Source organism: Lonchura striata, chromosome 14, assembly GCF_050655825.1.
Source record: "Lonchura striata isolate lonStrDom1 chromosome 14, ASM5065582v1, whole genome shotgun sequence".
Classification (NCBI taxonomy): domain Eukaryota; kingdom Metazoa; phylum Chordata; class Aves; order Passeriformes; family Estrildidae; genus Lonchura; species Lonchura striata.
The window spans coordinates 14,162,198-14,175,212 of NC_140716.1; the positions used below are offsets into that span (position 1 = coordinate 14,162,198).

A 13,015-nucleotide genomic window follows, 5' to 3' on the forward strand; every position below is an offset into this window, starting at 1 on the left:
ACCATGAGAGCCCCCAGTTTCAAGGAAAATGTGACTTCCTTGTACCCTGTTCATTGCTGACACTCCAGATGAGCCCAAAAGCACAAATCCCCTAAGGGAAATACCATGTATGGTGAGTAATAATCTAAAAGTAATAATCTAAATATTCACTGGACTACCCTCTCCTAAACATGATTACAAATTATGATTAGTTATTAATTATTTTTACATTTTAATCAACAATTCTTTCTCCTGAAAGGTTAGGCTCTTTTATTATAACCATTCAACATCCTCAGAAAAAGCATAATTTCAAACTGCTGAATAAAGCTGCATTTGGTTGAAGTGACCTGAGTATTTTAAAGCCATTTCCTTTTCTCTGCCCATTTCCAGGTTTTTAAGAAGACAACTGAACCCTCCAAGAGGGAGAAAAGATCAGCTCCACCCTCCTTGACCTATAAACTGCAAAAGCAAAACCCAGCAAGCAAGGATGTCATTTGATCTAATTTGTGTGCCTGACACTGGTGGCAGAGCCAGAAGCTCTCTTAAACACTATTCCAACACTAAATACCTGGCCATTTATCCTGTAAAAAAAAGAAATTTTTTTAATGTGGTTAGCTTGGCCCTTTTAATAAAGGGGAGTTATGGTGAACTCCTGAAATATTTTTATTCTGGAAAAGCTCTCCAAGAAGGCAGTCCTGAAAGGGGTCACATAACCTCAGAAAGAGCCAGGAAAAGACCATGGGAACAGAACATCAATTCTTACCATCCCCTTCATCCACCACTGCTCGGATGACCACAGGGAACACACCACGGTCCAAGTCAAAGTTCAGCTGAGGGAAAGAAATGAGCTGAGGTTACACAATTCACACCAGACCTGCCTGAAGACAACACTGGAGATCAAGTTAGCTCAGTGAAGGGCCCTTCTGACAGACCCCCAGCTCCTGATCTCAAAAGGACACGACAGAGCAGGAGGCCTTAAAATTCCAGGCACCAACTTTAAAAAGGGAGTCAACTCCAACATACACACATTGATGTGGCACTAAACAGCAGCAAAGCAAGGCAGAAGATCTCTGTTGGGATTTCAAATAGTATTTAATTCTCATTAATGCATGGATCCTAAAAGTCTTCCGAGTGATTTGTAGTAGGACAAGTTTCTCAAAATATATCCAGTGCCACAATTTTGCCTCCATACAACAGCATATATTTGCCTCAGCACAGCAGCACTTTGTACTCCCAACACCACAAAGAGACCCTGGCTCTGGTATGGAGCTCCTGAAGACATAAGAGGAAAATCTGCAAAGCTTCAAACTCACACAACACTTTAAGGAAACACAGGACTGATTTTCATCTCTTGGCATGTTGTGAAATGCAGGTCCTTGAGCCTCTAATTGGTGAGAGTGAAAATCTGAGTGCAAGGGAAACAGTCTCAGTTTCTCCCTTTGCCTACACTTCATTAAAGCACATCAAAAGCTCTGTATCATCTTAGATATACCAGGAAAAGGCAACCTTACAAACACTGTCCTAAGCCAGGAAAGGAAGTGGCTCAGAGACTGGATTTCTGTTGTTTTTGTTAATTACTGACTTGGATGGTTTTGTCTCATCTCTTGCCAAGACTGAAAAATAGATGTAATTTCACCCTGATGCTCCAGGTAATCTGTTTCCAGTTTCTCCATGAAAACTGAGACCAAATTCCAGGTGCTGCAACACTGTTCAGACAGTGTTTTGGGGTTTCCATCACTTTGCCACAGCCCCAACATCATTTGCAGCCTGATTTACTCCAGTTCCTCAAAAGATAAGCCATTTGAAGGGAAAGTCACATCACAGAACTGAGGTTGCTTGACCATATAAATTCCAGTGTTCTTGAACAAAAAGCCTCTTTAAGGAGCCCTTTAACATTCATTTTTAGGACCCTGAACAAAACTCACTCCACACAAGCCATACTCTATAATTTCCAAGCAAATCAGTAAATGAAGAAGATAAACTTTTATAAAGTTTTTCACAGAACAACCCAACATAACAAACATCACTCTCCCTTCTTCCCCAGCCAAGATCTACGTCATATCCGAGTATAACAGTTAGCAAAAATATGAAATAAATCTGGGGGTTTTGAATAACACCAATAACAAAGCTGGAAAGAAATCTGAAATGTCAATTGCACACAGCTAAGACACTGCCAGCTGTCTCAGATAGAAGTGCTGCATTTTGGTGGCCAGGTTTAGAAGATTTAGGACAAGGATCAATATGTAACACAGAGCTGACATGGGAGGGGAAACTCTTTGGAATCACAGTGCTTGTTCCACATTTTTTCCAGCTCCCAGTAACACCAATGAAAAAAGAAGAAACAAAGGATGCATCAGAACAAGCAAAGAGAGCTGGAAACTCACATTTCCTTTAAGCTGTCAAAGGGATATGACTTTAGTACTTGAGTTAAAACCTTGCTGACAGGAACAAAAGTAAAAATTAAGCTTCTCAATTCTTTAAGAAGAAAGGGAACTGAGCTCTCTCAGACAACAGAAGGGATTGAAAAGCAGCTCTTCAAGGCTTTTTTAGGCTGAACTTGTGAAATCATCTATTGGCAGAGAAGCCAAGACATCAGGAGACCAGACACTGCAGGCTCTTGGTAACCACCACGGCATTTAAGGCACGGGACTGATTATAGTTGTAACTGTAACTTCAGGACAATAGCTATTCAATCTTTCAAATACATGAAAGATTACTCTTTTTTCTTTTTTTTTTCTTTTTTCTTTTTTATTATTTTTTTAATAGGTAGATTATCTAGCAAGTTTCACATACACAATACACTTGCACAGGCTTGGGTCAGAAATGACCACCATTATCAGTGTGCACTACCTGGGAGAGGGGTCCACAGGAACAAATATATTAGCAGTAGCTACAGAACAACTACTCTACCTTTGAAATCTCTTACCACAATTCTGCACAGAGCAGGGGAAAGACCAAGGCTTTCCTTCCCTATGCCATGTGCAGGGGAAGCCCTTGGGTGAAAGTTTTAAGGCTCAGAAACAAGAAGCTTACTGCCCATGTTGGAATTTTGCAGATACCAAATATACCAAAATTAACAGGACTCTGCAAATCTTGGTATGCAGAAAAACCACAAACCTTAATTAAAACCAAGTCCTGGTCTGTTTGCAGTTATGGGTTAAATTAAGAAGAGGAAAACATTCCCTTATTCAGCATTGATGCACCAGTGTAAATCTGCCCCAGAAGGAGAATATCCCCTCACAACACTGTACTGTTACAGATAACAGTGCAGGATGTGGCCCTTTAACAGAACAGAACTCTTGCAGAGCAGTGGTCTCCAAATTATTCTGACTATTCATCCCATCAGTAATGTGTTTTGAGCACATATTCCCAATATATGTGTGCTTATCATCTGTGGTTATATACACATGGTTCTGAAGTCCTTGCCACACCCCAATGAATTGTATTGCATGCACCTCACTTTGGAGACCACTGTTCTAGAGGACCACCCAAAAAACCCCAAAATCTTACAACTAAAACCCACAAAAACCGAGATCATGACAGACATTTGCTCCCACAAGCTCTTTGGCTAGCAGGGAGAAGAAGGCCAAGGAAAGCAGGTTTTCCAGAACAAGCTCCAGTGGCAATCTCTGCAGCCTCCCTCATAAATCAGCTGATCAGTGATATCAAAAGTCACTTCTCTGGATTTCCTCCCAGTTGGCCTGATCTGCCAAGTTCCCATACTGCTCCTCCCAGGGCAGTATCCACAAAACACACTGGAGGAGCTGGGAGAAAGGGTCTTCCAGCCATAACTGCATGGCACTAAACAGAGGCCAGTGCTTCGGGGACAACAGGGTGTGGAAAGAAGGGGACACTGAGAAGACACTTACCTCATCATCCTTCCACTCTGAGAAATCAATCTTGAAGGAAGGCAGGGAGAATTGCTGGCTTACCCCTCTCTTGTAATGAACTGTCTCGGACTGCAGAGAGGGATTCTTTGTGCTGTATCTGAAGGAAGGGGAGAAAGAAAATTCGCTGTAACAAACGACTGCTCCCTGCCTGGCTATCGCTCGCTCCCGCCCTTTCAGGGATCACAAGTGGCAGCTCTAAGGGCAGAGCTGGCAGGGGCTGGCAGCCATTCAGTGGGGACACAAAGAGGGAAGGGAAAGGTCAAAGCAAGAAGGTGAGCACAGGAAAGAGAAAGCAGCGCAGACAGGCAAGGTCTGATTGTGTCCATACTGACCTGCCTGGGTGTTGGAGTACAGGGGGGTGCAGCAGCTTGGCAAAGGCCTGCTCCCTAAGTCCATGGCCTAGGCAATGCTGGCTTTAAGCCCAGTACAGTCCTGTTTTCTGCAGGAAACCCAGCAAGAACGAGCTATGACCTAACACTGGGAACAGACAACCCAGCTCGGTGCTGAAAGCTCTCCTGTGCCTCTGTGGGATAGCCCAACAGTGGGAAATGCTGCTTGGCTTCCACCATCCTGCTAAGCCATTCCAATCCACTCCTCCATCCCTCCTGTGCTTCCCCAGGGGTGTTGCAGGGCTACCAACACCACCTGAGAGTCACCAACCATCCTCCACCCCAGCCACCCAGAGAAGAGTCACAATTCTTCCACTGTCTCATAGCTTGTCACTGAAACACCAGCACTGCCTGGCTGGCATAAACATCTGGAATGGGACCACAGCTGCTATCCACCATCTTCTGCACCCTGAGCCCACCTGGTGCTGTCCTCCCTGCCCACTCCCCCTTTCTGGAGGGTGATGTCTTAAGCTGGATGTGCAGAGCCTCTCCCAGTTCTGTCACAGGACAGGAGGAAGTGAACCCCAAAGCAGGGTGGGAACAGCTGAAGCTGCCTTTACCACCAATTTCTTTCAAATTACCAACTGTGTGCTCAGAGCACACTGACAAACTGGAGAGAAGGTGAGAGATCTCCTGCCCAAGAGACACTGCAGCAACATCCTCCCTCAGCACAGTGACAAGACAGGCTCCAGCTCTACAAGAAAATCCTCTGCTTTTCTCTGGAAAGCTACAACAGTTCTGGCACCCTCTGAGGATCCAGAAGGTCAAGTGTCACAAGATCCACGTTAAATGCTCGAAGGTCGTGACAAAAGGCAGGTCCATCACATGCACTCTGCTCCTCCTGCCAAGGCAGGTGCATTAAGTTATTTATGACTATACCCTCAGAGCCCATTCTGTACTATCTGAAATTGTGCTGCTTTACTAGAAGGTCTGACTCCATCCTTTGCATTTCAAGCATGGTGTGGGGGAGATCAGAGTGACAGGTCTTTTATATGTGAATTACAGAGCGAGCAATTGAGTGAAGTTTTATTTACTGAGTTGTCAAGCACAATGAATAGAGCAAGCCTGTATCTAGCTCCTTTTGTGGTACTCTCAAAGCCTCCCAGCTCTGCAGAGAGGCACAATTCTCCCTCCACAGCTGGGAAAGCAGGAGATGGAAGAGTGACTTATCTAAGGTGACAGCAAGTCAGGAACTTACTGGGAATAAAGTGCAGAGGAGAGAGTGGAGGTGGGAAAGGGGTGTAAACATGATGCTGCTGAGTGCCAGGAATGCTGGAGGACCTGCATTTACAGCATCAGAAACCCAAACTAGGCTGCAACAGAAAAACAAATAACACTCTTCCAGGGAGGACAGGGCAGAATAATACTCACATTGACTTGCTGCTCTCACCATCCCTGGGAAAAGAAATAAATGAGGAATATAGATTTTCTGAGCTGAAGAGCAGGACAAAATTATTAAGGAGGGTTCTCCAAGTGAGCTTTATGCCTCAGACTGTGTGACTGCCTGGCCCCCATTGCCAAAACACATCAGACTTGGATCTGAACACCCAGGTAACTCTGAACAGCTGCAGCCAGCAGCAAGTCTGATGGCCCCTGACTGACAGAAATGGATCATCCTTCCAATGGGGCGCAAAGATTCTCTGCACAAGACAACACTCAACACTCCCTGTGTTACACAGGAGGGAAACTTGATAAGCTGTTTCAAAGCAGATATCCTGCATATCAGGGTCTAAGGGGCCTCTACCCATCCCCTGTCCCTCTGGGTGGCATCTGCTGTATTCACAGTCATCTATTCCCTGCCTGTGCTGCTGGGGGCTCACAGCAAACAACAGCAGGGAAGCTCTGTAGAGCTGGGCAGATGTGTTACAGAAAAAGAGAGCATGTTTCAAAGAATAAAGCACAGCAGAGAAGCAACACGCTGCCTCTCTCTGCATGAGGTATGAAAGCTGAATGTTTGGGCTGCTGTTGCTCAGACTGCACTGGGCCTGGTCTCCATCCAGAGGAGGACAGTGTGACCACTGGCAGCTCAGGACAGTGGAGAAGTGAGGGGAGTCTGTCCTATAAGGTCGGGACAAAGCAGAAATCCTTGGTGACATTATTTTAAACCTGTTTGTTTGCTCAGGTACCCCTGGCAGCACGAGAATCACAAGCAACCTGAGGTACCCCACTGCTGGCTGCAGCAGCAGCCCCCAGCTCTGACCTCAGGGTTCATGCAGCCCATCTCCTCCTGTGAGCTCTGTGACACACCTTTACTCACAAAAAGCAAACTACACTCTTCACTGACTCCTTCCCTCCTGTCAAACCCTCTAAATCCAGCTGTGAATCAGAGAACCAGCAGATGAGAGGCCCTGTGACTATATCCCAGTGATTTCTGAGAGAACTGGTACAAACTAAAATTATTTCCCAGTCTCACTCTTCCTCTGTCAGCTAAGAGAAACTCAGCCTGCACAGAGAAACTCAGTCTGTGGCACCTGCAGCTCCTAAGCAGCTCCCTCATCAAAAGTGCCATGCTAGAGTTTGGCTAAGCAGAATTAAACTCCTGTTGCTACATGCTCACTGAGGTGTTTCCCCCTTCCCTCATCCCTGGTCTGTGCCTGGGGAAGTTCTCAGCAGGGCATCAGTCCCAGCTCCTGCAGATTTCTTCACTGCTGTGCTCCCACTCAGCTGTGCCAGGCACTGGGGCTGTCTTGGGCAGACAAAGGGCAGCTCCTGTTCCCACAAGCACACTGGAGCCCTGACTGAGAAGTGCCACACAAGGATCTTTGCCAGGCTGCCTGACTTACACAGAACACTGTCCAGACCCCATTCCTCAGGAAAAGCAGGATGCATGGAGCAGTGTTGCCCCTAAGTAACACTTTTGACTAGAAATGGCTGAGAGAATCTGTGCTTTGAAGAGGCTGTAGACAAGAGTCCTTCTTTAGTAGCAGGTAAATGTGTTTCATGGCAATCTGTAATGAACCAAGGACAAGGAGAGAGCTTCAGAGGGTACTCAGGAAACAATTCTGCCACTGCCAAAGGCTGTGGCTACCTGGCAGGCTCTGTGTCCTCCTATAGGTGATGAGGAAAGTCAGTCAAGTTCTGCTGCTGTTCAAAGGGGACAGGAGGTGATGTGGAACAAGTATCCTCTCCTCCTCTCTCTCCCACCTGCTCATTCCCCTTTCATTCTGAGGCAGGATCCCACAGGTCAGTTTTTGGGGAAGAGAGAAGTTGAACAAATGCTTCAACTCTCAGTGACTTTTACTGATAATAGAAACACTACCAAACTCCCAGTCAGAATCAGACAAGATCCCCCCCCACAGAGGCTGCCACAAGGACTTTGGAGGTTAAGCAGGTGCTAAGGCATTGCACTTGAAATCTCTGAGACTCTTCTCCCCTCCTGCTTCCTTCAGGACCAAGTTTCCACTCCAAGCCAGGCAAAGACAGCCCCCCCTCGTGCAGCTGATACCCCAGTGCCCACATTCCCCTTCAGCCCCTGCAGAGCTCTGTCTCCAGCTGCTGGGAGCACCATGCTCCCAGCTCCAGCCAGGCTTCAAAGCTCACACAACAGCTACACAGAGAGACAAAGGCCACAGCTCTTAAGACAGACAGAGGGTTTGTCTGCTTGCTGCAATCTATAGAATTTGGCTCTCCAGCCTGTGAACTCTGCACACTCCAGTGTTCCCTTGGGGACTGGTGTGTGCCTGGATCAAAGCCATAAGGGTTTGTTCCTAGCAAAACCCAGCACTCACCTCTGATTTCATCACACAGAAGAACCCTCTGCACAAAGAATTCATATTAATCACCACAGCCAAAAGCAGCAAGAGCACCTTTCAAAGGCCTGAACAGACAGAGGCCACTAAATAACCAAAGGAATATGAGTGCCTCTGTCTCCTATGCAAGCTTGAATGAAAACAGCCGTGTACTGAGCCACCCGTTGGATTTCATTTTGGGACCCAACTCTTCCAACTTCCACACACAGGCAGAGCAGGGAATCACTGCAGTGTCATGTCCCCCATCAGCTCAGAAGACTGTGGGAGGAGGTTTGGGATCAGTGCAGCGGGCATTGCAAAACAAACAAGGAAATGGGGTTTATTTTTTTAATAAATCCATTTGCACATCAGCAACACAAACAGCACAGCCTGGAAAGGGCAAGGATTGCAGAGCTAGACTGACCTATTTTCATTCTGTTTTCTCTTTATATTGAGAAAATAGAACTTGGCAACCGCACTGGGATATGGGAGAGAATCTTTTCTGTCCAAAAAGGAAGATCTTTCTCATAAGAATGGGCTGCAAGACTCAAAGCTCTCACGTCATATTTATCATGAGTTCCTGATTGCTGGATTGCTCATGCTTTCAGAACTGGCTCTTTTAAGTGCTTCCAGTTCCAGGCTTGGTTTGACTTCTTCCCCTGAGGAAAGAACCGCTGCTGTCATGTTTGAACTGCATAATCCTTCCTGCTAGTCAGCAGGACACCTACAGCTGGAACAGTCCCAGGGGCCCTCCCAGGAGCAGGCTAATGGTGTGCACATCCAGGATTTTGCCAGACAAGGCAGGGATACACTCATAAAAAGAGAATACAAATATCTCTGCAGCCTGATCCAAAACGCACTTGTCTCCCAAACCAAGGGTATCTAAGGTACAAACACATGAACCAGTTACTGCAGGAGAAGACAGGCTGCAACTGGGAGTCTTTTAACTATTCACTATGAGCTGCTGCCAGCCCCACAATGGAAATGCAATGCAGAGTACCCTCTCCTTTATCTGGAGGGAAATTACATTATGGGCAACCACTAGTGAGTAGTTGAGGCACACTCACACACCTCCAAGTTCCTCCTGATTTCCAAAACTAGAGAAAATGGACACAGCCAGAAAAAGAAATAAAACTGAAGATACTGGGTGGGGAGAGTCTTGAGCTTCAGAGGCAGGTCAGTGCTAATTCCTTACCACTGAAGAGACTTGGACATAGGTATATCTGTTACCCTTGGGGTGGTGCACTAGCTCATCCTCTGAGAACTGATGTGTTTCATATTTAGACTGAGTTCTCACCACAAAGTAACCAAGCAAAAGGCACTTCAAAGGTGAGAGAAGCAGTCCTCCCAGATTTAAACTAATTTATGTTTCATCCAAAAGGCTTCTACACATATCTGCACTAGTACCAAAAAGTGCAGGGTACCTTCCCCTGGGTATGGTGCTGCAGAGGTGAACACATCTTTATAATCACCAATACAATCACATTCACCAGACCTTGCTGGTCATCTGTGGTCCCACAAAAGTGATGACACAGTTCCCTGTGAGTTCAGCACTTCAGGACAAGAAGCATGCAGCTGTTGGCAGCTATGTGTTCCCAGGATCTTGGCTAGGAAATACTACAGTTGAGTGTATCTCCCAGTACAATTATCTGGGAAAGTCTGCTGAACATACTTTGAGACAGGTTAGGATAGGACTGACAAAGCCACCAGCTTTCAAATGAAGCCCAAACTCCAGGAGGAAGCTCCCTGGCTTGCAGAAAGCCTTTCCCTTGGTCATGAAAACCAGCTAATCCCAAAGCCAGGCCCACGACACAGTGCTGTGGCTCTCAGGTGAGCAGAGGCTCCACAACAAGCAAAGCCACTGCTCAGGGAGAGCCACCTTCCCTTCTCTTCCCTCCCCTCCCTCCTCTCACCCCAAACTGCATGACCACAACCACCTGGCAGGAGTTTTGCAGGAGTGCTGATACTATCAGGATCAGTGGCTGTTCCAGCAGGGAAGCAGGAATAACTTGTTTAGCATTTCTAAAGAGCCATGCTGCGGGCTGAGAGCTGGGAGAAAATTCCTGCTTTTCACAGGAGGCCAGAAAGTTTCTCCCATTTTAGGATTCAGCATTAATTTAGGAGAGTGGAAAAAAAAAAAAAAAAAAGGTGTTTTGTTTTAAAGAGCATCTTCATCCCAATCAAGTGCAATAGAAGAAGTGTTGAATTTACACACAGGACAGCTTTTGCACATGCTTGTTCCATGAATGCAGCTGTTAGCACCAAAAGAGATTGAGGAGAAGGAAAATCCACCAGCCCAGGCAGGGGAAAGCTGCATTCCTGTCAGTGCACTGAAATGCACTCGCTCCACTCAGAGCTCTAAGAATGCAGCCCAGATTTTTTTTTCCACTAGAATTTGAAAAGAATAACTCAAAGTAATTACAGCACTGCCCTTACAGAATTGCTTTGCAAAGCTGAAATCAGAGCTTCAAAAGGTTTTTACTAGCAGCCAGCAAATCCAGAGAAGCAGAGATGCCTACTTGGGCAGCTGCACTGGCCCCAAGACGTGCTTCAGGAGCCACTTCCACATGGAAAAATAGCCTGGGTTGAATTAAAGCAGCTTATAAAGTCTATATTTGTTTCTGACTTCCCCCCTACACATCTGCACGAAATCAGGATCATGCCTTCCAAAAAGTTTCCTGGCTTCTGGTGCAGCCCCTGCACCCACATTTACATAACATTTATTGTTCAAGCACCCCAGAGCAGACACAGGCAGTTCATCATTCCTGTACTATGGAGAATGAAAGTATGATTTATTAAATGAAAAAGTGGAAGAAAGAGCTGAATGTGGGTGCTTTGACCTTTTAGAAGGTTTAGTGCACCAGGGACTGTTCCCCCCAGCAGGACAGCACAGACCCATTGGCTGGATTTCCATTAGTGGGGAAATCACTGTTGATCCTGGTTTCATGCAGAGGGCTCAGGAACACAGGCTTCAGCTCTGCCATCTAACAGACATCCCTCTCTCACTCAACCATGGACAGGGTGGATTAAAAAAATTCACATTTAAAAACAAAATTCTTTGAAGTCAACAGCTCTGTTTATGTACAGAAACTCTATCTACGAATTGCTCAAATTTAATTTAAAAGCCATTGGGTAGTTCATGTTTGCTGCACAAGTTGTAAAGGACAGATAACAGCACTGGTGACAGTCACTAGCTTGGTGCATGGCACTAAATTTCAGGAAAAAAGTGTTCTTAAGTGAACCAAAACCTCTTTTCTTCCTCCAACCAACCACCAAAAGGAGAGCTACTAGTTACAGAGGACTGAAAACACTCTTTGTCCAGAAACAGTTGGTTATATTTGGTAACTAAAACAATTCTATTAAGCAATTATTCTTCAAGGCACAACTTGACAAGAGAGTCTCTTAAGAGTGCAGCATGAGTAGTTTAACCAACAAGAACAAACACTGTTGGTCTTGGGTCACCTCAGGTACAATTCCAGCCCAACACAGCCTGGTTCAAGACGTGGGCTTTAAAAAAATAATTTAAATATTTATTTTTAGAATAACTTTGGGTTATTGCCATTTTGGCATAAAATACAAAAGCGGGAGTCTGAAAAATAGATTTTAAACTATATGGATATTCTTTACAGACTGTGGCATAAAAAATACAGCACAAGGTTTGATATGAAGCTCACTGTGCTGTAGATGTTTCATTGCTACTGACCAATGCCAATGAAATTCTCCTTCAGGATAAACTAACAGGGGAAAACAAGATCAAAATCAATGATTTAAACCAAGCCTTACTGATTTGAGCCATGGCTTAAGTCTAGCAATGTACATACATCCACCCTGGCCACAGAGGCCCTCAGTTCTCCCCATCAGCCCATGGTTGGTTTCCTTCTTAGGTCAAAAACCAAGGAACACTGCAGGGCAGCACCAGGGACACTGGCCACCTCTCCACGTTGTACCTGTGTTAGGGAAAGAGGACTTCAATCTCCAAGGCTGCCATTCCAACACCTTCACTAGCACTAAATTCACAGGAAACCTAAGGACCTAAGAGACAGAACATGGAAACTTTATCAGGATTTCTAAGGCTGTATTCAGCTCTGCTCTGGAAAAGCTGGATCTAAACATAAAGTATATTCAGAGTTTGTTGAGAGATAATTTTCACACACTTTAAAAAGGAGCTCACTTATTACCTCCCCAGAATAAAGGCAGCCATTGGCTTCAGTAGATGAAGGGAAATGGGCCTAAACAAAAATTCTGGATCAGGGTATCCTCCAGTTTGAAGGAATGCATATCTGGACTGGAGAATTGAGCTACTCTCATTTCTAAAAATACACTATTCAGTGATCATTAGTGGGATGTTTATACTTCGCATAAAACAAAGAAGCCCTTTTATGGTTTGCCATAGATATTTCTACCTGCTGAAGCCTCTGCAGGTCCCTTCAACCAAGGCAAAGTTTAGCCCCAGCTCCAGAGCATCACTGCAGAAGCCATCAGCACTATGTCCAGGAGCCTCTGGTCAGCCAAAAGCCTCTACTAGAGGAAGCCAAGAGCTTCTGCAGCCTGAATCTTCCTTTACCCTTGGAGCCAAAGGAATTCTTTGTCCCATGGCCATTGGAAATGCACCACACCATATCAGCAGCTCACACCAGGCAGAGCACATCCCAGCCACCTTTGCTCTAACATAGAGAGGAAATTTTTCATAGTCTTGTGGGATACAGTGCTGACTGGAATGGTTTAAATGTGCTGATTTAGATAAAAAGGTTTTAAATTCTGGAGAGATGTACTATCAGGATATGAGAAGGTTCCCACAATAGACATTTTGGTCATTCTTTCCACAGCTAAACAAAGACTAATATCAGGAAAGATGGCATGGAAACACATACAGACAGGGCTTCAGGAAGTAAATCCTCTCCATCTCCTAACACCCAGTGTTGAGCTGGGCATTTATCCCAAAGTGGGCTTTGGGTGGGCCTCAGTGCCACAGACTTTCCCTGTTAATGTCAGACTGAACTTTACTTTGGTGGCCCAGATGCTCCTGTCA

General features: G+C 45.4%; 1 protein-coding gene across 7 annotated transcripts in view; it reads right to left on the minus strand.

The window, feature by feature from the left end:
• MGRN1 (mahogunin ring finger 1) overlaps positions 1-13,015 on the minus strand; it is a 49,568-nt gene that overhangs the window by 18,774 nt on the left and 17,779 nt on the right. For 4 of the 7 annotated variants that reach the window (XM_085592448.1, XM_085592449.1, XM_085592445.1 and 1 more), the window contains exons 5-6: positions 3,849-3,966; positions 743-809 (exon numbers count right to left, since the gene is read on the minus strand). In XM_085592448.1, the coding sequence (XP_085448574.1) occupies positions 743-809; positions 3,849-3,966 (185 nt within the window). Of the gene's footprint in view, positions 1-742; positions 810-3,848; positions 3,967-5,629; positions 5,654-13,015 lie in introns of all 7 variants that reach the window. The other 3 variants (XM_085592444.1, XM_085592446.1, XM_085592447.1) reach the window with 1 other exon arrangement.